We start from the raw sequence: 24,841 nt of genomic DNA on the forward strand, positions 1-24,841 counted from the left end.
ATGTCTACAGAGGTCATTTCAAAGGTGAGAGACTCAGCATCCCTGGGCTCGCTGTCACAGAGAAATTAGACACGAATATGCTTATCTTAACCTGAAGTAGCTTGTTGGGGGGAGGGGTTTGAAACTAATGGCAGAGTAGAATCAGGAGCCTGGCTAAGAAGTGGGGCATTAAAATGTATTTGGTACAGACTCTTCCAGTATTGTAGATCATCAAAACAAAAGCATGGAATGGAAGATTTCAAGGCTCCCTCAATTTCAACAGCACCTTGTTAACTACTTAAAGATGAAAGAACCAAACTACATTGCTCATAACACTAACTAATAAAAGAAATGGGATTGAAACTTCTTTCTGCCACTCACTAGCCAAATGACTTGGAATGTATGGAATCAGTCAGAAGTAACTCATGGATTAGATATAATGTATGCAGAACACTGGCACAGTTGCCAACACACACTAAGCAATCAATCCATAAATAAATCATTACCTGATCAGGTAATGAGTGGGAAGGACCACACCAAAAGGTTCTCTCCTCTTTAGAACCCTCCCCAAGGTTCCTCCTACGCAGGTCTGAAGGAAGTCTCTTGCCCTTCCTTCTCTTTGTCATTCAGTTTGCTCTGCATGCCGTCTTAAAAGTTGATGACACATTCATACATCCACCCATCTACGCATTGTAATTATGGTAAATATTTTCTAAGTCTCAGTAATGTTCTGTGCAGTGGGAGTTCCAAGACAAATACAATATGCTTCCCATCTTCACTGGGTATAGGTTTTGTGGGTATGCCCAATAAGTAGGGCCACTGGCAATAACAACAATACACTTACAATCTTACTGTTTCAAAGTAATACTTTTCTCCTGGGTAAACCCAGCACTTAATTTCCAGACACTTATTTCATGCTTTATAGGATTCTGACTAGCTTCTAAGAATCTAAGTCAGCTGACTTAGCAGGAGACACGTTAAGGAATTATTACAAAGCACTGTGCTGAGTGCTGGACCAGGAAAGCCCTATTGTTTTCTGAATACTGAGGAAGGAGAACTCCCCACTGGCAGGATCCAAGAGTATTCTTGTTTCACAACTCATCCATCTTTGTAAGTCTTACACGCTAACTCCTACCTGCAGTCCACCAAAAGTGGCAGGGTGACACTTGTCCAGTTTATTTGCACCTTCCCTGTGGAATTCATATATCTTCTGCTATTAAAAAAAAAAACAACTTATTTTGTTGCATTTATCAATTTATTTGTGGGGGTGCTGATAAGAGAGCTTCTCTACATGCATGCATACGTGCTTGTGTGCATGTTTGAGTGTGTAGCTTAGAGGACAACTTTGAGACTTTTCCCTTTCTGCCATGAAAAGGAAACACACCCAGGGATCACACTTGGGTCGTGAGATTTTTTGACAAGCGCCTTTGCCCACTGAGCCATGAGGAAATAGGCCGTGATGGTAGAAGTGCCTTGCTCAAGAGCACATAGCTCAAGAGCAACAGATATTTTAACAGTTAATATCCGTGAGTCTGTCCATGAGACAGAATGCACTTCATTCGCCAAACCTCTGCTGAGGGACTGTGCATAATTTTCCTCAGTTCATCCTCCAAACGCTTAGATGAAGTTGCTCTTGACTCCGCTTCACAGTTGGGGAGATTGGGTTGAGGTAGAAATTTCCACAAGGACATCTAGGTTTGAGCTAGCCCACTCCTGGACCTTGAAATAATAGCCTGAACAGAAACCCGTAGGGCCTCCAGAATGGGAACCTGAGGTTTGCCAAGGGTGGGGCTGAGGGAAATAGCATAGCGGGGGCGGGGCGGAGGGCGGGGCAGGACCGGCCGTTCTCTAGAGATGAGAAAGCCCCGCCACCGTGCGAGAGAGGGCGGGGATTGCCTCGGCGTCGCGGATTGGCAGCACGGGGACGCGCGCAGCTACGGGGGCGGGGCGCGATCCGGAAGTGAGCGAGAGGCGGCCGAAGCGTGCAGGCAGGCGAGCCGCGGCCGCCACTCTGCGCAGGAGTCGCTGCGGGGCTGGCGCCGGGCGTGATGGAGGACCCCGGGCTGGGCTCTCAGGTGAGCGCGGCGTGGCCGGGCAGAGACGGCGGTGGGGACCCGAGCGGTGGCCGGGTGAGGTGGCTTCGCGAGGGTGGCGGGGCTCGGGCCTGGACCACGCTGAGAACGATGCTGCTTGTCCTCTGCTGTGGCCGCGGAGCGAGGGCGGCCGCGCCTGCCGCTTCCATTCGGCTGCAGGGCGTCACGCACCGGCCCCTGGGTCGACTGGGACCTGGAGGGTTTCAGGTGACACACCTCGGGCGGCCCCGCCAGCCTGAGACCTTGGCCTGCAGCCTGAGGGAATTCTGTTGAGTAGTTTTCAGCCTAGGCTGCCGCCTTCCCTCCACCCTGTGCTGTCTTAGCTCTCCTTCCCACCCACATCCTTCCCACTCCTTGGAAGGGAAGCTTTGAGACTGTGGGCTCAGGAGGAAGGGAGCTAGCTCCTTGGTGCAGTGTACAAAATTCCAAAGGTCTTCCCAAGCTAGGTCAGCCACGGGGGAAGCTGTTAAAGCCGAGAGAACTAAGAATTTGTCCCTTTGGATTGTGACCTCTAAAAACTAATAACTGGCATTCAGTAGATGCTCACTGAATATCTCCAGGCTTATTCAGCCCAAGAGCGTCCTTCACATCTCTCTTTTTTTCTTCTTCAACCAGTTTGGTGTAGGTTTAGGTGGAAAATAACATGCTGGAGTGTTTTTATTGGGAATTCTTGCATTTTTAAAAGAAAAAATGCTGTGCAGGGAGCCTGGGTTTTATAAAAGGGTATAGACTCTACATAAAATTGTCTCATTATTTTTCTCAGACTCGAACGTTGGCAAGAGTAGCCATGGTTTCTTAATTGCTGTCACTCTATAATAAAAGCCTGTAAGGGCTTACAGTTTACTCCTGCGTGCTGAAGGGAAAATGACCCTGCCCAAGGCCTGTGACATCAAAATGGGGAGGATGATTTTAGAGGTTGGAGTTGGCAAGAGAGATTGTTGTTAGTAATAATTGCTTCTGGTACTTTCTTCAGTTATATCGTGAAGTGCTTACACTTTGTAGAAAGTCCCCATTCCTGGTCCCCACTACCCACTTGTCAACTAGGAAAGAGTAATTCTTTCTAATTTTAAACGTGAGAACACAGACTCAAGAAAGTGAACTCACAGCTATAAGAGCAGCTGTCACCACCAAGATTCCATTCATTTAGTAAGTGTGTTTTGAATGTCCTCCAGAATCTCAGCCCTGCACTTCATGAACAAAACAGACAAAAACATCCCTTTTTATTGAATTTGGTTCTTAGTGCTGATAGGTTTTTGCCAAATTTTTTCTACCTGGTCTGGTTCTCGGTTACATTTAAGACTTCATATTTTAGATTTGTTTGTTCGGTAAACTCCCAGCTACACTGGGCTCCAGGCTTTTGTATTTGTTTGCTCTGCCTATCCTGTGCATTGATATTCCTCCATCTCTGTAATGTTTTCAGACAAATCTCACTTCCATGTAGCATTTTTCATCCCTCTTACTTAAAACTGCAAGCCTTTCCATTGCCATCATTAGCAACAGCACTCCCTGACCTCCTTCCTGGTTTCATATTTCACCCAGCATTTAATATCATGCAATAGAGTCGCTGATCCTGATGATGCTCTCTTTCCCCTCTGACAAAAATAAATGCTACGAGGGCAGTGATTTGTATCGGATGCATTCATTACTTCGTGTCAAGCATAGAAATGAGAGTCTAACACTGGTATTGTTCAACCGCTAGTGAATTTAGAAACTTAACTCTGATACTTCTGTTAGTATTGTGACAAATTTTAGTGGTTTTCTGTCATACCCCCCTATCCCATTTTATTTATTAGCGAGGATAATGACCCTCACCAGAGTTTTCCAGATCATGGTTTTCTCTTAAAGTCCATTATAACGTCAAGAGTACTTACTGTTTTTAAAATGGTTTGATAGCATGATGATTCCTCGGTAGCTTAAAAATGCTCTAATTATGTGCCGTGGTATAACAAACCACTCAGAAGCATAATGGTATGAAGAACAGCCATTGTTAGCTCATGGATCTGTGCATCAGAAGTTTGAGTATACTGCTCAGGTGTTTGTCTCCCTGTTCCATTGTGTCTAGAGCCTCAGATGGAAAGACTCACAAGCTGGGGGTGAATTGCTAGCTGGGGCTGGTATTATGCAGGAGTGTCTTCACTCACAGATCTGGCAGTTAATGCTGACTCTCAACAGACACTTCTGTGTGGCGTGTGACCTGGTCTTCTACACAGTATGGTAGCTGGACTCTAAAGAAGTGTGTCTTAATAGAGACAGAAAAAGGAAGGTACCAGTTTCTAAGGCATAGACTTACAAACTGGCACGGTATCATTTCTGCAGTATTTTATTAGTGAAGCAGTTCATAGAGCTTAAAGTCAAGAGGAAGTGGCATAGACCTTCACCTCTTGATCTTGGAAATAAGAAAAATTGGGAGCCTATATTATAAAGATTGCCACAGATGTACCTGTATGCCTCTTATATAATGTTCCTATTTCAGCCCCTTTCTTTCCCGTGAAAAAGTATTCAGCTAACTACATCTTTCTTGTTATTCCTTTCTTTCCATTTCTCCCCAACAACCCATGTATCTTATAAAAACAAGAAACAAAACATGTTATCCTGGTACCTTCAGTCATTTGCAAACTGGGATCCTAATGAATCAGAATCATAGACTGCTTACAGCCAGAGATTTTTTTAGCTTTCGTCCAGTTAAATAGATTATAATTACTGATAGACAAAGAATCCTAAAAGATTCTTACTTTCATTTTACTGTAGCTAAGTTTGTTTTTGGCCATTTTTTTTTTTTTTTATGGTTCTGGGTAAAATGAAAGGGTTGAAATCACACCTTTCTCTTCTACATCTTCAGGACTCTGGTAAAGTAAATGGTAGAAAGCAGATTGAAATGACCAGAAGTCAGACTCTACCAGCCCACCAGATAATTTACCTTTTTTGCTTCTGGTTTACCCCTGGTGTAGACTTGAGCCTTGAAAGAGGGCGTCTGGTAGACAGAGCTCCATGAGCAATTCAGTTCACTCAAGAAGCAAGAAAAGAAATCTTCTGGCAGCATGGGTGCTAGAACATTCCTTAGTTGCCAGAAGAATTGTGATTTCAAGAGTAGTTCCTGGAACTGAGCACAAAATAAACATTCATCTGTAAAATAGCAAGTTGAAAAACTGGACATGGAAATGTAAAACTTACCCCATGAATGATTCTAGGGAAAATATTTGCAAGTCACATATCTCCAGTATTATATCTAGACTGTTTAAAGAACTCTTAAAACTAACAGTAAAGAAACAAATAGCACAAATGGAAAATGGAAGCTAATCATGTTAGCACATGCCTGAAATCCTAGTTCTTAGGAAGCTAAGCCAGGAAGATCACCACAAGTTAGAGCTGAACTGTATGTAGTGTACCCTGTATCAAAAAAGGGAGGGTGGCAAAGACTTGAACAGAAACTTCATTGAAGATGTGCAGAAGACAGATGAGCACATGAAATAATGCTCAGCCTCATTCACCATTAGGGATATACAAACTAAGACCTCAGTGAAATATACTATGTATCTGTTGTGCTAACAGTTGACCAAGTTGATGCATTGGATGTTGCTTTTTATAAAGTCTCTCTGATCCCCAGGTTGGTGTTTTGTTTCTCTATCCTGTGTTATTTTGTGTTCACTCATACTACAGTTAATGAAAGAAGTGTAATTTCAGTTCTGTCAGTTTGCTTCATGAGTTGAAACATTTTTTACTTCATGAATTTAAACGTTTGAACTCAATACATACTCAGTGTTGTTATATCTTCTTACTGAATTAGCTTTCTAATATTATGAACTCTTCTTTACTCCTGAAAATACTGCAGACACTTGCTTTGTCGTATCTTCTTATAACCACTGCCTTCTCTATGCTTAAAGTTTGTGTACTTCTGTGTAAATACAGATGTTTAAATTGAGCTTTGCATAGACAGCCTTTTTGTAGCCTTGTAGAGTTCACCTTGTACACACCTGTATAGAGTGCGGTTTTTTAATTTGTTTTAATTTAGAATATACGCAAATAATGTCTTTTGTGTTTAGGAAGCATTGAGAAATTTTAAGTATCTCAAATCTTAAGCTCCCCTCCCCATGCACACACACCTTCTTCCCTGCTCAGCTTATTTCTCTCTTGAAATTTGCTCTCAACTTGAGCTACCCCAGCCTATTTCATCTATTACTTCTGACTTCTCATTTATAAAGAGAGGCCCTGGGGTCTAGCATGTCCTTTAACATTGCAACACAATGTTGTTACAGAGTTGTTTAAACAATCACCAACAACCTCAATGTATTAAGTAAGTTTACTATTTTGTTTTGGTGACTAGTGGTAATTCTGAAATTTTTGGGTTCATGGTAAGGTCCGCCCACATTCCTCCCTTCCATTCTTTTTTATTGAAAAATGTCTTTTTCATACACTGTGCTGATCATGGTTTCCCTTACCAAAGATCCTCCCAGACCCCCCCCCACTTTTCTACCCATGTCTAACTCCATACAGTTTTATTCTCTCTCCCTCTCTTTACAAAACAAACTTTTGTTCTTAAACTCTGATTTATTACAGATCATATTCATACCTTCCTATTGTTCATAGTTAAAATAGTTTATTTCTGGTATTTTGTCCAGTTTTCTAGGCCTTCTTTAAAATAGCAGGACAGCCAGTGATGAGATCTAATTCTGGTTATTGCATTGTGCACAAAAGTAGAAGGCCCTGCTTTATTTTATAAATAGCTAAGAAGAGAATTTGTACTCAGATACATAAGTGCTGTCATCTAAGAAAACAAGATAGAAATCCCATAAAGCAGCAGCAATCAGAGTCTGATGACACCAGCAGTTTGTGAGAACAAGAACATGAAAGTTCCCAGGCCCTGCTCTGAGAACCTTAACTGATGTAGCCATTCTAAAGATGGGCTTAGTGTACCTTTAATGCCAAAGAGTTACACTTCAGGCTACATATTGCTAAGAATTGTTCATGAATGGATACCCAGAGACATATCCAAGAAAGTGCACAGCAGTATTGTATGCAGTAACCCCAAACTGGAAAGATCCAAGTGACCACATAAGTAAGTTGGTGGTGGTATGTTAATGTATCATTTTACTTCAGTAGGAATGAACTAATTGTAGCTTCTTAGATCAAGTTTTAAGTCTAATATTAAGCAAAGCAAAGGTTACATATTAATGATTCCACACCAGATTAAAGGAGTAAAACAACTAGTTTTAAAGTTGTGTATATAAGAGATGGCACTGTAAGGAAAAGCAGAAGCAATTATTCCTAATATGAGGAAGCTTTCTTCAGGGTGGGAATAGTGTGTGTGTTGGAGCCAGTGTTAATGGAGTGCGGGCAGTGTGATGGGGTGCCAGCAGTGTGGTGTTAGGATTTTGGTGATAGTTTTGTGTAGTTCATTTAATACTTACTCTGTACACTGTATACAAGAAGCAGTCAAGGCCAGATAGGGAATACATTCCTACAGTTCTCGCACTTTGCAGGTGGATACAGGAGGATCAGAAAATACACTATTAGACTTTTTCATACAGCTCTGACAGTTTCAGGAAGAAAATTCTAAAATATTTCAAGGTAATATAATTGTAATAACTAATAACCAAGGAAACTATATCAAAGGTGTAAGTACTGCTGATTTTTATAAATCATCTGTAACTTGCAGAAAAGTCCCTCTTAGTTTGTTTAATAATAATTCAGGAATTTGCCCTCTGCTGTTGCCTCAGTGTTTGCTAGTGATCCTAGGGCCCCATGCGTGTTAGGTAAGCACTCTGTCGCTGACATATAATCCTCAGTCTGCTTTCAATGCCATTTTCTTTCTTTTTTTAAATTGATTTTATTGAGCTATACATTTTTCTCTGCTTCCTTCCCTTCCTTTCCCCTCCCCTTCAACCCTCTGCCATGGTCCCCATGCTCTCAATTTACTCAGGAGATCTTGTCTTTTTCTACTTCCCATCTAGATTAGATCAATGTATTAGATCTAAAGATCATTAGACTTTCTTAGGGTCCTCATTGTTGTCTCGGTTCTCTGGGATTGTGATTTGTGAGCTGGTTTTCTTCGTTTTATGTTTAAAAACCACTTATGAGTGAGTACATATGATAATTGTCTTTCTGTGTCTGGGTTACCTCACTTAATATGATGTTTTCTAGATCCATCCATTTGCCTGCAAAATTCAAGATGTCGTTATTTTTTTCTGCTGTGTAGTACTCCATTGTATAAATGTACCACATTTTCCTTATCCATTCTTCAGTCGAGGGGCTTTTAGTTTGTTTCCAGGTTCTGGCTGTGACAAACAATGCTGCTATGAACATAGTTGAACACGTGTCCTTGTGGTACGACTGAGCATCCTTTGGATATATATCCAAAAGTGATATTGCTGGGTCTTGAGGAAGGTTGTTTCCTAATTTTCTGAGAACTCGCCATACTGATATCCAAAGGGGCTATACCAGCATGTACTCCCACCAGCAATGCAGGAGTCTTCCCTTTACCCCACAACCTCTCCAGCATAAGTTGTCATCAGTGTTTTTGATCTTGACCTTCAATGTCATTTCTTAGCATAAGCAATAATGTATTTATTGACATTTAATACTTTATTTCTACTTGAGAGTTTGAACAGTTTAAGAGATTGATTTGATTGGTTATCTTACTAATGAATGCTGTACAGTCTTACCATCATCTGAGTTAAATTTTAGAATCTTTCTAAATTTTAGAATATATACAAATAATATCTTTGTTATTAAGAAGCATTAAGAAATGTTGAGAAGTGTCTAGAATCTTCAGCTGTTAAGAGTCCTTCTCTCAAATAAAATTAGATCTTTGCTTTGGGGGCATTAAAGTGACTAAGTGAGCCTCATTTGATTTTAACCCATTTCCATTCTCTACCCTGATGCTTGGGCATTTGATATTTTAATAAAGTTGTTGACAGTTGTCAAGTGTGCCACCACCACCTAGCTTGTAGGCCAATCTTGATTGTTAACTTGACTACACCTGTAATCAACTAAAGTCCAAGCAGCTAGTCATTCCTGTGAGAGATTTTCTATTTTCATAATTGTTACTGACTTGTCCGCTGATGTTTTGCTTGCATACATGTCTCCGTGAAGGATCTGTCAGATCCCTTGGAACTAGAATTACTGGGCCTGAGCTCAGGCTTGGCTGATGGGACTCCTTCCCTGAACTTTGTGGTCATTTCTGTACTGGCTATCTGTTGCTAATAAAAAGTTATAAAGTGTTTATTAGCTCAATGTTTCTGCTTGTCAGAGGTCCAGATACAGTTTAGCTGGATCCTTTTTTTCAGGGTGTCACAAGCTGGTGTCATGGCAGAGCTGTGTTCCCTTATGGAACTTTGAGTTCTTTCTCAAGCTCGTGTGGTTAGTAATGCAAGTCAGCTCTTTGTGGGTGCTTGATACTCGCTTCCATTTTCTTGATGTCTGTCACCAGGGGCACTTTCACTTCTAGAAGATGCCCCCCAGCCTTGCCACTTGGGCTTCATGACATCCCTTTTGTTTCATAGCAGCCTGCTTTTGCAAAACCATTAGGAAGGAGCCTCTGCAAAGACACTCATCAACATTGTCATAGAAGGCATTGTCCCACCATGCCTTACCGTGTTCCTTGCCACAGGGTGTTTCCATTTTCAAAAAAGGTGGAGGGGGGGCAAGATCTTGATTCTTGATGAAGTGGGGAGAGTGTTTTTAGGGTGTGCCCACAACTCTGAAAATAAGATCCTCATAACGTCCCTACAGTGTCAGTAGCCATGACCCTCTATCGCTACAACGGCCAAGGCTCATCCATGCCTTTTCTGATACCCTGATCTTTGACAACATTTATAATGTGGGTTTTTCCAATAGTAAGCATCTAAGATAAAATCTTCCCCAAGATACTCCTGTAAGAGATTAAAGCACAGGTATTGATAATTGAATGCTTCGCTGCATAATTGATTTATGACATTGATTCTTTTACATGCTTTGTCAATTCTTCTTACTCTTCAGTGCAGGAATCACAGCCATGGCTCCCACCTTCCAGGATTTGGTCGACACAGCGTCTGTGCACACGAAAACCAAGAACTTGCAAAGGCAAAAGAAATTCTTCCTCTTATAGAGGACTCCAGTAACTGTGACATTGTCAAGGCTACGCAGTGAGTCTACTAGATGCTCTGTTTGATCTGTACAGCCTGTTCGGTTCTGATCATGTGTGTGCAGTTGATGGTACTTGAAGGGCACTTCCTTACTGTATCCTACAGCTCAGTGCCAGCACCAAGTGTGTCTGCCATTTCAGCATCAGAGTACTAAGTGCAGATACAGGCTGTGCATCAGGCACTTCCATTCGATTGTGAGCAGCTTTCTAGAAAAATTAAGTCTCCTTTATCTTTGTAGCCCCAGACCTTTTGCATAGTTTCTGTCTTTTATTAGGTGCCTGATAAAATTGTTTACTGAATGAATGATTTGGGACAAGACTAAAACCAGACTCTGAATTTGAATTTAAAGCATGCTGTAACCTAACACAGGAGTGGGATGGGAAATACCAGCTCATGTTTATAGATATTAATTGTTAATTATTATATATTTCCTACATTTTTGTTGCTGGCACCAGAGGACAAGATAGTTAGAGTATACTCTTGATCGCTTGAAGTGAATAATGGGTCTGAAAATAGAAATGCGTCTAAAATATTTCTGCTTGTGATCATACATGGACATCTATAACATCAGTTATTGCCAGTGTTTTGATCTTCATAGAGCCTGTTCGTTTCAGTGGCTGTCTCACCTCTTGCATTTGAGCATATTTTGAAGTACATTGTCTATCAGACAGAATTCAGTAGTAATTTATATTGAGGTAATCAAGTATAAACATTATAATGTTAATTTAACACAAGTCACACCATCAAATCACCATTAAAAAAAAAACTAGGATTACCAGACTATCTTGGTATGATTTCTGTTAAATCTCTGGTTGGCCTTAACACTGACTAAAGTTTATGTTCATAATTCATATATTGACAATTACTTGAGTATCCTAATTACCAATGTTTATAAAGTTTAGAGGCCCTGGGCCCACTACATTGGGGAATATGATTTGGTAGTTTGTATTGCTATGAAGAAAAGAGTGTTTGTAAGGGGAATGTTGGCTTTAATCAGAATGGGAATACTGAAATGTCTCTATCACCTGGAAAGCTCTGTTGTAACAAATGCTAGATACCTGCTGCATTCACAAGGAAGCTCAGTAAGAACTCATCTCTGATGTTCCGTAGGTCTTGGACCTTCTGAAATGACTGTGGAGACATCTTTAGTTAGTTGTTTTGGAAGGAGAAATGAGCAGAGAGACAGACATTGTAAACTACCAGCAATGTGTTCTCTTCATGTTTCTCAAGTAAAAGGAATATTCTTTTCCAGTAAAATAACCAAGGTGACCTTCAAAAGATGACGTATACAACTGTGACGGTGTGCCGTTATCAGAAGCTTCCACATATTCTCATTTTGTATTGACATACATGTGCCTCTGCTCTTTAAAATGCTGCGAAGGCTTGTGCACATTTTTATCAAACAGAAACATTTCATTTAACAGTGTGGGACAGTGAGATCATTCACCAGTTGATTTGATTTTTGACCTCTGAGAACCTGTTGACATTTTCAGGTTCTTCTAGATAGAAATGAGTTTCAGAGAAAGTGCCAAAGATATATGCTGTGCTTAGTTTCTGTTGGAAAGAAATGGTGTGCAGGTGGTGGCGCACGCCTTTAATCTCAGCACTCAGGAGGCAGAGGCAGGTGGATCTCTAAGCTCAAGGCCATTCTGGCCTGCAGAGCAAGTTCCAGGACAGCCAGAGCTACTGAGAAACCAAGGCAAGGGGAGGGAGAGAGGAAGAGTTGCTAATGAATAATTTTTGAATTTATGAAAGTATTAGAAGAAATACTGAATAGGTTGCATATCTCCTAGTTGTACCTTTTCCATTCCTGTTGTCTGCCTCACACTTTAGGTTCTCTGCCATCACCCTTAGTTGGTCTCTGAACTCTATTCCTAAGCTGATCTGAGTAGCTTTCACATTGCCACTAATGTAATCTTTCTTAAAACTCAAATTCCCGGGGCTTTTCTTTTCTAGCTACTCTCTTGGTTTCTCACTGGACTGTAGACTCTTATCTTCTTCTACCTTGAGTGGTCTTGCCTGTTGCCCTTTCTACTCTTCTCTTTCTTCTCTACTGTATTGTTTGTGCTCAGCATTGCTGAGTTTTTTCTGTTTCTTTGAACATCTGTATAGTATTTCACATCTCAGTTTTTATACATGCTGTTTCTTCTGTCCAAAATGCCCTCTTTCTTAAAATACAGTGTGTCTATCATCTTTTAGTTTCTCTAGGAAGGGCTCCTCATTCCCTCCTTGCCTAGATCTATATTTTGGCCATTTTATGTTGAACTTATTCCATTCCAAGTTTGCTTTTAGGGTTTTGTCTGCATTGTGAGGTAGTTGCATAGGTGCACTTTGCTTCAGAGATAAGTCAGGAGGATGCTGTAAAATCACCACGGTCTTTAGCCATGCCCAAACAGAGGTCTTGTGTGTTGGCTGCTCCACTGTCCTCTGTCAGACTACAGGCAGAAAAGCAAGGCTGACAGAATTCTCCTTTAGGAGGAAGCAGCACTTAAAAACATCTGATTCAAGATGAGTGGGAACTATCCCAATAAACACATTTTGGATTTAAAAAAAAAAAGATTAAGTCGGGAGCCAACACGATATGTACTTAGACAGGTGCAATTATTGAAGGGGCAGGGGTGAGCACTGAAGTTTAAGAAAGTCTGTTTCAACTCCACATGGATTAATCCATCAGTTCATACACCGAGCTTACTTTTGTTTGGCTTTGTATTGTGTTCCCTTCGTGCATTAATTAGAGTTGGACCATATCAAAGAATTCTCCATTGTGGAGTTAAGCAAGCATAGTTTCAACCAATGTTGAGTTAAAAATGTTTTCAAGAAATACTGCACCAGCACTCGTACTGTACATTCATAAAATTTTAAAACTTCGTCTTGGTTGCCTATACAATATGGTATGACAGCTATTTACATGGCATCTATATTGTGTAAGTAACCTATAATTGACTTAAGTATGTAGGAAGATATGCATAATTATTATATATGACACTTTTATGTAAGGGACTTAAATATGCACAGATAATGGTATCTGCAGGTATTCCTCTAAGGATACTGAGGGACTTTGTATTTCCATGTTGATTAGAGAGTTGTGTAGATTTAAAAAAAATAAAATAGAAACAAAAAGCAAAGGTCATGATAAAGGGAAGAAATTTTATACATAAATTATTATAATGTATTAACCATGCTTTTCTTTTTCTTATTTAAGATACGGAATTTTTGAACGATGTAAAGAGTTGGTAGAAGCAGGATATGATGTCAGACAACCAGACAGAGAAAATGTGTCTCTTCTTCACTGGGCTGCCATTAACAACAGACTGGAGCTTGTAAAGTAAGATGGGGTGTGTGTGCATGTAAACTGGTCTTTGTGGTTCTAGAACTCACTCTTGTCTTGTTTTTTTGTATGAGTTGGGCCACCTATGGCCTTCTATTGTAAATGAATACCTGGAGTATGCAGTCTTACTATAGAGTTGAAGAGGACCATCATAAAGGGGACCCATCATAAAGATAAAGGCTAGTAAGTAAAAGCAGATATGTTTTTGAAAAAAAAGGAATAGCATTACATCAGTCTCAGGAGAGAAGCTGCATCTAATTCTGGAAGAAGCATTGAAACGTTTTATGTTCTAGCAGCAGGAGGAATAGATAGGTAGAGAATTAAACTTTGAGAAAAGTTAAATGAATACGTTTAAAGTGAGCATGGAATGGTTTATGTAGTTCTTTATAAAGAATGCTCTGCTGCCTACCTGTTGTTTGTGAAAAGTTTTTAATCTGAGCAAAGCAGTCCCTAGTGATCCCAGGGGAGGAACAGAAACCATGAGGGGAAACCATGAGGAGGGGGCTTTAAATGCCCTCTGGGGATGGAGCCACCATTTGTGGACTTTCTCAGGGACGGACAGGGTCTGGAATGGGAGGAGAGGGGCTGGGTGGAGCTTCCTAACAGTTTGGTATAACAGTTTCTACTTTAGTGTGTGAAATGGCAGTGGGTAGTGAGTATTTGAGTGTACATATTTCTTATCAGAGAACTATAGTATAAAATCCTTGAGGCCTAAAGAGCTAAATTTATTAGTTTAAAATCTTCTAACAAATACCAACAGACAAACTCATGATATATTCTTTATATAATGTGATATACAAAGCATATCTTTGAAGTAAGAAAATAAACTCCTCTAAACTAGAGATGAAAATTGTTTTTTATTATATTATAGGTTCAATGTAACAGTACCTCATATCCTGTGTTCTCAAAAATAGAACATTCATAATTTATCTAAACATTTCTAATTTGTCTAAAATGATTTTAAATTCATTTTTTTTTGCTCCTTTAAAAATTCCTTCTCACATGCTATTCTAATTTTGAACTGCTAAAAATGATAAAAAAAAATTCTCACCATTCTCTTTCCACTTTTGAAGCTGTACTATAGTCATTAAGATGTTCAGGGATGTAACTATGTGGGTGATAGTGGAATGCTATTTATAGCAGAAATACATGTAGTATTGTTTCACCAGAGATTTGTCTGCTGCTGTCCTACATATTTTTGAGACTTCTGTAGATTTGGGCACTTCAGGAGAGTTACTCTAATTTCTGTTTTATAACATAGTATTGAGAAAAAGTTAGACTGGGTTGGTAGAGTACTTGCCTAGCAGACACAGAGCCCTGGGTTGGTTCCCAGTATCACATGCAAACTGGGTGTGATTATGCACACCTCTAATCCCAGCACCCAGGACGTGGAGACAGGAGGATCAAAAGTTAGTCAGGTCATCTTTAGAACGTAGTGAGTTTGAGGCCAGCCTGGGATACATGAGACCTTCTCTTGGGCGGGTGGGGAGATAGAGGAAGGACTTTTCTTTCTCAGTATGAATCTTAAGTTTTATATTTTATTGTCGTTGCTTTTAACAGGTTTTATATTTCCAAAGGTGCTGTGATAGATCAGTTGGGTGGTGATTTAAATTCAACTCCTCTTCACTGGGCCATCCGGTAAGATGTCTTTCCAAGCTGACTTTAAGCTGTGTGGCTTGTGGGGGCAGGTCTCAACCTCAGCTGCAGTCAGGAGAATGGTTTTCTTTTCTTTTGTTCCCTCTTTTCAAAATGAAGTACTGTTTTGACGTTTCCAGAAGAGTTGTTTGGTGTTTGACCGTGTGCTTCAGTATGGTTTTATCAGATTCAGATGTATTAAAATTTCTGTTTTGAAACTGAAATGAATGTCTCTTCTATTTGGTTTGTGTGAATTAAAACAGTAATTCAATTATAAACTCCAGCCTTTCAGATTGATTTTGCCGGTCAGTAGTGGTGCAGGCCTTTATTCTCAGCACTCAATAGGGAGAGGCAGATGGGTCCCTTGAGTTCAAGGCCAGTGTGGTCTACAGAGTGAGTTTCTGGTCAGCCAGGGCTACACAGAAAAACCCTGTCTTGAAAACACATAGATAGATAGATAGATAGATAGATAGATAGATAGATAGATAGATAGATAGATAGATAGATAGATAAAATAAAGAGGTTGCTTCCTTCACAGAATGGAAGTGAAGTATATTTAAGATCAAATGGGTAGACGCCTGTGAGGTTGATGCGTGATGATCTTGAGTAGGCCAGCTGACCGTGACAGTTATGGTATCTAGCCTCCCTGTTTGCTGTGTGATCCACTGATCCTATGACGCTGAGGGACTAAGTCTGTCTGCCTAACCACTCTGGTTGGTGAGGTTGGAACTGAAGTGAGCAGTTAGTTGTTACTGCAAAGCAGAGCACTGGATCTGTTCTCCACAGGCAAGAGTTTTGAAGAACCTAAGAGTTACTCTTCTACTTCAAGCTGCTGATGTTGTTAGTTTACATGAAAATGAGTTACATTTGGAGATATATGTACATAAATGTATCTATGTGTGTATCATATACATATATGGTTCTTTATATGTATATGATTTTTAATATGGTTTATAAACATATATATGGTTCTTAACATTTTCACAGTTACACTGATAATTATACTTAATGTTATATTTCTTGCATATGATTATGTTTTAGTTTCTGAAACTGCAGAGTTTTAAATTCCATTGTTGACATTAGTCATTCGCTGTTACTGTTTACACGTGCTTTAGCAGCATAACATTTGATTTAAATTGTAAGGTTATCATTTGCCCCGAGCATGATCATGTAATTCTGAATGTGGAGTATTTAAGTAAAAGACATTTGGGGCTGGAGAGATGGCTTAGTGCCTCCGAGTCCCTGCTGCTCTTACAGAAGACCAGACCAGGATTTTGGCTTAGAACTCACTGTAGAGTGGTTTACAACTGCCTGGAACTCCAGCTCCAGGGAATCAGACACCCTTCTCTGGCCTCCTCTGGCTTGCACACTTATGTATATACACACTTAAACATAAATAAAATGTACACCTGCCAGTATTTAAGACATCTTCCTATTGGAAGGCATTCTTTCATCCAGCCAGAATCCCTCATGTCTTAGAAATGTAGCTTCTTCCTGAGTATTTTTTTTTCTGCTTTAATTCTACTTCCCCAGAAAGCAGTACATTTAAAATTTTTCTATTTACAGACAAGGGCATTTGCCTATGGTCATATTATTACTCCAGCATGGTGCAGACCCCACTCTAATTGATGGGGAGGGATTCAGCAGCATCCATCTGGCTGTCCTGTTTCAGCACATGCCGATCATAGCGTATCTCATCTCGAAGGGACAGGTATGTTTTGACATGTTGCTATATTCCAGGTAGTGTGATCTGAAGTTATCAGGAAGGTTATTAGCCCTAGTCTATTCTGACTTTTAAACTAGAAGTTAATGGATGTTCACATACTCAGAATTAACCTTAGTAAGCCAACCTAGCTGTTCAGCACTGGGTTTTTTGACTACATTAAGGGGGAAAGACAGGTTATTTTAGCTCAACATCATTTAATGTTTCTGAAACTTGTAAGCCTGTGATAGTTTTTCTGACGAGACCAGTAATTTTCGGGGTTCTTCAGAAACATGACCTCAAAGCCTGTATTTTTCTTTTGCTTGAGTGTAGAAATGGTAGTCAGATCACTATTAACCCATCGTTTGCTTTCATTATTTGGACTCAAATGGGAGGCCAATTTGAATGTGTGCATCTTACTTATTGTTCTCTGGGTAATTCCATGAAAATGATGTCCTTCAGAGCACAGGTTAAATTATAGGCTGTCAGCCGTGGGAGTTTCGCTGTGAGCTGTGCTTGCTGGATGGAGTGTGCTCTCTGACAGCAAAGTGGTTTATGTGTTAGCAGTCTTGTCTGGAATGGATGCGAAAGCATGTTTGCACAAATGCCATTGGATTGATTATTCTCCCTCTATAAGCACTTTCTCTCAGACAGCCCAGGGAAGCAGGATAATTATAGCCTCCTCCTGTGCTTCATATTGGGAAGATGTAGGAGAGAGAGACCTTTGTGCTTCTTCCCAAGTTGTGTTTCTCCAGGACCTTGAGAACCCTCAGTACTTTAGACTCTTCGACTTAATGAGAGCCACTATATGTGAAAGGACTGTGTGTCCTTACTGGGATATGAGTTCCCTTTTTCTTCTCTTCCAGAAAATATAAAGAGTTTGAATTTTTCTTTTTTAACTGTTTGAAGCAAGTGCAAAAAAACAAAACAAAAAACAAAAAAAAAGTGACTCTGAAGATAGGTAATTGACTGTTATTGGATGAATGTTAGCATGAATCCATGTGTCAAGGTTTAAATCATATGATCTCTGTGTCATATTTGATGGTGACTGTCACCTGTCCTCTCTTCCTTTTGCATCATAGAACACTTTATATCATATATTCAGATTCTCCCTTGTTTTTATTTATTATGCATACAATATTCTGTCTGTGTGTATGCCTGAAGGCCAGAAGAGGGTACCGGATTTCCTTATAGATGGTTGTGAGCCACCATGTGGTTGCTGGGAATTGAACTCAGGACCTTTGGAAGAGCAGTCTATGCTCTTAACCGTTGAGCCGTCTTTCCAGCCCCCCTTCTATGGGTTTTTACCTGTAAAAGCAACCTCTTTTTTTTAAAACTTAAATGATATTTGAATCATTTTTGTAGAACAGTGATGGGCTGAATGTGTTAAAGTATTTATCTAGTAAGAAATGCAACTTTTTATACTATATTCACAGTTTTGCTAATTGATTCCTTTTGACTAGAGTGTGAATATGACAGATGTCAACGGCCAGACGCCTCTCATGCTATCAGCTTACAAAGTCATTGGGTGAGTGTTACTGGATCCCTTCATTCTGCTTCTTGGTCCTTGTAAGTTTTCTGTAAATATAATCTCAAGTATCTTGATCTGTGAGTTGCTAGTACATGCTGAAGATTTTCTACGTGGTCATGACTATCTATACTTTAAATGCACCATTGAAGGACATTGTTTTCTCTTGGTAGCTTTGATGAAAAGTTTGAAAGTTTACAGAGTTGGTATTCCTTAGCATATGCTTATTAATTGACTGATTTCTTCTTTTGTACCTGAAAAGATGACAAATTTAAATGTTCTCATCTCTATGATAAGCTCACTTTTCTGACAGCAGTGAAATTGAGTTTCTCTGCTATTGCTCACTGCTCTAGGCACCAATAGAGCTGGTGTGTGACAAGAGTCTGTTACAGGATTTGATCGGATACATATTCATAAACACATTTACTTAATGCCCACCATGTGGTCCAGCTATCATTATTCCTTGAATACACATGCATGTTATAGTTTTCTCCTTATCAATTTGTTTCCAGTGTTGTACTGAATCACCAGGTCTGCTTATCCTTGACACAGCTCTTGCTGTAGCTGGCTTTGTTAGAGGACCATTCTTCTAGTCTTCTTTTTAGGTAGCAGTGGGGCCACAGGTAGCATTTGATTGACTAGAAATGTTGTTAGAGCTAATAGAGTAATTAAAGTCAGATCTTATTCTTACTGGGCAGATCTCCTGAAAGAAGGGAAAGTATTGATGGTTCAAAAAGAGAGAAAAAAAATATTCCATTGAATTGTTTGCTTAATTACCACTTTCTTTTTCATTTATTTGCATGTATGTATGTTTTGAGGCAGGGTTTCTCTTTGTAGCCCTAGCTATCTTGGAACTCACTTTGTAGATCAGGCTGGCTTGAACTCAGAAATCTGCCTACCTCTGCCTCCCAAGTGCTGGAAATAAAAACATGAACCACCACTGACTGACGTAGCTTATCACTTTCTAAATGTACTAATATTTTAGGAAATAAAAGGTGAGCATTCCTAATCTCAGAGTCCTAAATCCTAAATGTTTAAAATCTTATTTTTTTAGACAATATAATGTCTTTATAAGTAGAGCATTACTAATCTTGAAATCCTAAGTCCTAAATGTTCAAAATCTGAATTGTTTAGACAACATGATACCTTATTATACCATACATAGTGCAAAGAATCATTAAAAATATAACTTTAGACTATAAGATGTATATGAAGCAAATGAATTTCAATTTAGATTTCCTGCATATCCTTAAGGACTCACGGATATCCTAAAATATCCACTATTCCTTAAGGATGAGCTGCAAAAAAAAAAAAAAAAAATACAAGATACCTTTCTGGTCCCAAGTATTTTGGGAAAGGAATATCCAGCCTATGTTTGCACCTGTTTTCCCTAGTAGGCGATAGAAAAAGAGTGTGAAGGTAGCTTTTAGTTTATCTGCAAGTAAGACATGCAATTAGTGTTCGATTGTACACCATTTAATAATAGCCAAGGTTAAATTGACAGTTTTAAAAATACTAATCACTAAATAGAATAAAAAACATGAAGAGAATTTTCCTTATCCTCTGAATTGCTAACTAAATTATGTCATTGATACAGCAGGCTGCCATTTAAGAACTGTCTTGTTTGATCTTCTCTGCTAGTAGTTAGAACAGAACTAGTCATTTGCTGTTACTGTTTGCACATGCTGTAGCAGCCTAAAGCTTAATTTAGATCGTGAGGTTATCAAGTTTATCATTTACTCCAAGGATGATCATGTAATTCTGAATGTGGAGTATTTAAGTAAAAAGCATTTGGGACTGGAGAGATGGCTCAGTGCCTAAGAGCCCTTGCTGCTCTTACAGAAGACCAGACCGGAGTTCTGGCTTAGAACTCCCTGTAGAGTGGTTTACAGCTGCCTGCAACTCCAGTTCCAGGGAATCAGACACCCTTCTCTGGCCTCCTCTGGCTTGCACACACACACACACACACACACACACACACACACACACACATACCTAAACATAAATAGAAATAGCTCCTTTTTTAAGAGGAAAAGATACTTGTACAGCCACCAATATTCTTGTTCTTCAGAATGCTTACTTGTTACTTGATACACTATCTTAAAACTTCTCTATTTGCATTTTCTCCTCACATCTTCCTCCCTACTAATGCCTTTATTGTCTTGACACAGGCCAGAACCAACTGGATTTCTTTTAAAGTTTAATCCTTCTCTCAGTGTTGTTGACAAAACACATCAGAACACTGCACTTCATTGGGCAGTTGCGTCAGGGAATGTCAGTGCGGTTGATAAGCTATTAGAAGCTGGTTCTAGCCTGGACATCCGAAATGCTAAGGTATGACCTGGTGTTCGCTTTTGTAGTTCATTATCTCTTCAGCTAAAGATGGATATTTAATGCACTGGTAGCTATTCATTTGGATTTTAGATACCACAATATAAATATTAACAATAATATCTACACTTAGAATAAATATATTAAATATATGAATCTAATGAAAAAGTGTTTTATTACCTGTACTATATCAAAAATAAAAATATAATTGATTTTTTTAAAGGGAGAAACACCTCTTGATATGGCTGTACAAAATAAAAACCAGCTCATTATTCACATGCTGAAAACAGAAGCCAAGAGGAGAGTGAACAAAAAGTTTAGACTTTGGAGATGGCTACATAAATGCGAGGTATTCTGTGTGATAAAAGTTTGTTAGTTTTTGTTTTTAGGGCCACAGAAGAGGCTAGAGATTAAACTTTGATTGTATTGCCATGGATCTGCTGCTAATGACATCTTTGCCATAACATTAATTCTCAGGTGGATGGCACCCAAACTATGTGTTACCTGATGGATATTTGCTAATTACTTAAGAAATGAATTGAAATGCAAAATGGGCTTGACTCTTAGAGTGGTGCCTACTTGTCCCCCCTCCCCCCAGTTCAGTGTCTAATAGACATTTGCAATGTGAAGTCTCAGAACTGGCCTCCTGCTCTTGCCCACCTGTGACTAAGCCTTCTGATCTCCTTAGGTCGTTACTTCTTTCTTATCTGTCATGGTATGTGCTGTCAGTCATACCCCATATCCATGGTGATGTGCTTCTGGCTGGTCCTGCTGTCAAAGTTTGTCACTAGAATATGACCTCATCACGTCACTAATGGCCACATTAGTCCAGCCCCATTAGTCTTTATGTAGATTTATTTTCTTACTGAAAATAAGTTTTTTTAACTTAACAATTCTTCTCTATAGCGTTCTGAACTTAAAGTAAGCTAAACAGTAAAAAATGGTTTAGGAACTTCAGCTTTCTCTCAAATGACTAAGAAAACTAAGCCATAGTTGTGAATATAATTCACAGTGATAAAAATGGGTATTGGGTTGATTAATTCTTTTCTCAAATATGATAGTGTCTTTTCAAGCAGTATTAGTAATTATAATTGTAGGATAATTCTGACTAACAGGTGCAAGATTTTTACATAGAAAATCCCTGTGAGGGCAGGAAACCCTGACTGCTCTTTGGGATGGGGGGGGGAGTGGGAGGGTGTTGGGAGGAGGGGCGGAAATGGAAACTTTTATAGTTTAATAAACTTTGAATAAAAAAAAAAAAGAAAGAAAATCCCTGTGAGTACTATGCTTAGTTTTCAGCTGGATTGAAGAAAGGGACTGTTACTCTCCAACTTCTTAGGAGTAGAGATGCCAAGATCCTGTCCTAGAAAACTTTTCTACCCGTTCATCCCTTAAGTGATATTTGCATCTTGGCTGCCCCCAAATTTCTCTCCAGCGTAGAACATCTTGATTACTAAACTAAATCACCTGTTTAGCCCATCTCCTCAATGTTCAATTATTTTTGAAACTTTTAATTTTTATTATCACTTTCCTTTTAAACATGCCATTTTTTGAGGAAAAGAAAAAGGAAAATGTCATTAAGCAAAATTTATAAGATTATCTCTAAGGTGTATAAATCAATCATTTTAAAATTTGACAACTATTTGAAGAAAATCTGCTAGTTCGGTTGAGTTGTTTTTTCTGTACTTAGGAAGTAGCTCTTGTACTGAACTAATTCTCACTAGAGGTGTGATCCACACTTCTAAAACTCTAATCTCTCAATAGCTCCTCCTGCTGCTGATACTGTCTGTGGTCACCCTGTGGGCCGTTGGATACATTCTGGACTTCAATTCAGATTCTTGGCTTTTAAAAGGATGCCTTCTAGCAGCATTGTTTTTCCTGACGTCTCTGTTTCCAAGGTGTGTATGTTAGTCTTTGCAAGGCTGTTTACTGCTCTTCAATGTAACTGCCTATTTCTGTTCTAAGTCAACTGGAATCTCAGATTGATGTTGAGCTATAAATATTACTGAATTGTGTGACAACATCCTCAGGATGGTAGGAAGAATGAGATTTGGTGGTATAGCTTTGGGCTGAAAGCAAACAATTGGTGAAAAATAAATATTGTGGGTCACACACTGTATCATTCAGTTTGTCAGTGATAAAGTTCTGTTACCATTTTATGTCCTGAAACATTTTACCCATATTTCACATTTTTTTTCTCTTTTAACTCCTAAATTCATTTTATACTAATTATTTTTCCACATGATGGTTTTAGTTGAAGCAACCTTAATATAATGGTTGCGGGGGGGGGGATAATGAAAGTAAAATATATTGTAGTTCTCTTTAAAAATAACCCACAGAGAAATATGCAGGATTGTACTGATGAGTCAGTCATTGCATGGATCCAGATTCGGTTTTTACGTATACCAGTCTGATCTAAAACAAGTTGTTCTTCCTCTCTGTGCCTCAGTTTCTTTATCTATACGTGAAGATATAGTGATGACGCCCACTTCATGACTGATGCATGTAAATGCTCAGAACATTGTCTGGTACACTATCTGCACTTGTAATCAATCATGTCACATCCCAGTCTCTTCCCCCATTCCCCACCTTGGTGGCAAGGTGTCAGTTCTCACACGGATGGGGTTGTCATCCTTGAGTTCCTTGCATCCTTGACTCCCCCTTGCCTTCAGTCCTAACATTTAGCCCTTCATAAATAATTCCTGCCAAGCCTCCCAGCTGGTCTCCTGCCTTCATCCCTACAGGGTGCCCCCACTTAACAGTCAAGGCAGATCCATTTCTGCCTGGTTTTCTTGTTAAAATCTCCTTTAAAACTTTCTGTTATGCTCAGAAAAAAACAAACCAGATTCCCTCCCTGCTGCTTTCATCCCCTGTTCATCCCCACACTGCCCTGTACCTTCTTTCTGCTTCTGGAACACAAGCTTGTTCCCTGAGCCTTACTGGTGTCCCTCGAACCTGGGTTCAGACCCCACCCCTTGTCTGTCCTGACACAGGTCTGCTGCATCACCATCTTACTGTCTTCCTAGCACCGCTCTAAAATGTAAAGCCCACAAAAGTAGAAGCTTGTCTCTGCTGCTGAACGTTTCATTCTCTGAATGAGACAAGCTGTAAAGATAAGGATCCACAGGAAAGAACTGGAAGACAGTGCAGCCTGCGGCTGAGACTGAGTGTGCCTGTCCAAGACCTTTTGCTGCCTGCACATTCTAGAATAAGCATGCACTACTTTCTGTCATAAGAAAGTCCATGTTACAGGAATCTTTACTTAGTCACCCAAAGACCAGGATACAAACCTGGATACTTTAGTCACCCAAAGACTGGTTTGTTTAGGTGGAAACAAACTAGGATTTAAATGTGAAAGCTCAAATTTCTAAAATGTAGCAAAATACCTAAAATTGTTTGATTCAGAAAACATGACCTAAAAATACTTATTTTTCACTGGATGTTTGAATACACTTTATGCCACACTAGCAGGAATTGGTCATTAGATTTTTTTTTTTTTAAGACGCAGGAAGGGCTTACCTAGCAATTCATACTCACAACAGGAACATTGAATGTTTATTAAAATCCAAATTATTAAAAAATAATTGTGAATAGCTTTGGTTTGATATCTTCAGCTGCTGTGATTATCATAGGAATACATTTCAGATAGGAGTCAAATGCACGTGACAGATTGGTCCACTGCCTTAGTTTTCTCTATTCCTGTAGAGTTTACGTTTTACACAGGTAAGCAGCTGCATGCTTCTGTTGTTATTTGGCTCCAGGGGCGATTGGTTCTTGGTCCAGACTTCTATGTCACCTGTCGGAAATAACAAGTTCTTGTGGGTTTAGCAGCTCGTTGCACTGTTTTACTATTGTTTTATTTTATCCCCTGTAAAATCTTAGTTCAGACATGGAGGTTACGGTAGATTCCATTTTTACCAGGCATATACCTGGTGCCAGAGGTTGAGGTCTTTGGTTCTTCCCAGATAGGCTTTTATCCTAATTATGGCTGTGGTCATTGTCGCATTTTTTTTTCCTTTTAACTAAACAAAATTTCAGATGTTTCTGTCGTAGACCTCAGCCCTTGCTTCTACCTCTCCGCCTTTTTTTAACCCACTATTGGCCATTTCCAGTAGAAATTCTAAG

The 24,841-nt window shown here is 39.5% G+C and overlaps 1 protein-coding gene across 2 annotated transcripts in view; it reads left to right on the plus strand.

Annotated features, from left to right (window-relative positions):
* The first annotated feature begins 1,932 nt into the window (after positions 1–1,932).
* The window catches only part of Zdhhc13 (zDHHC palmitoyltransferase 13), a 41,786-nt gene continuing 18,877 nt past the window's right edge, over positions 1,933–24,841 (plus strand). The window contains exons 1-9 of one of the 2 annotated variants that reach the window (XM_048430160.3): positions 1,933–2,054; positions 10,047–10,192; positions 13,395–13,517; positions 15,081–15,158; positions 16,722–16,866; positions 18,321–18,385; positions 20,557–20,719; positions 20,940–21,065; positions 22,481–22,614. In XM_048430160.3, the coding sequence (XP_048286117.3) occupies positions 2,028–2,054; positions 10,047–10,192; positions 13,395–13,517; positions 15,081–15,158; positions 16,722–16,866; positions 18,321–18,385; positions 20,557–20,719; positions 20,940–21,065; positions 22,481–22,614 (1,007 nt within the window). In that variant the 5' untranslated portion in view covers positions 1,933–2,027. Of the gene's footprint in view, positions 2,055–10,046; positions 10,193–13,394; positions 13,518–13,545; positions 13,704–15,080; positions 15,159–16,721; positions 16,867–18,320; positions 18,386–20,556; positions 20,720–20,939; positions 21,066–22,480; positions 22,615–24,841 lie in introns of those variants that run through there. The other variant, XM_048430161.3, reaches the window with a different exon arrangement.

The sequence above is a fragment of the Myodes glareolus genome, chromosome 24 (genome assembly GCF_982192425.1).
Source record: "Myodes glareolus chromosome 24, mMyoGla1.1, whole genome shotgun sequence".
NCBI classification, from domain to species: Eukaryota; Metazoa; Chordata; class Mammalia; order Rodentia; family Cricetidae; genus Myodes; species Myodes glareolus.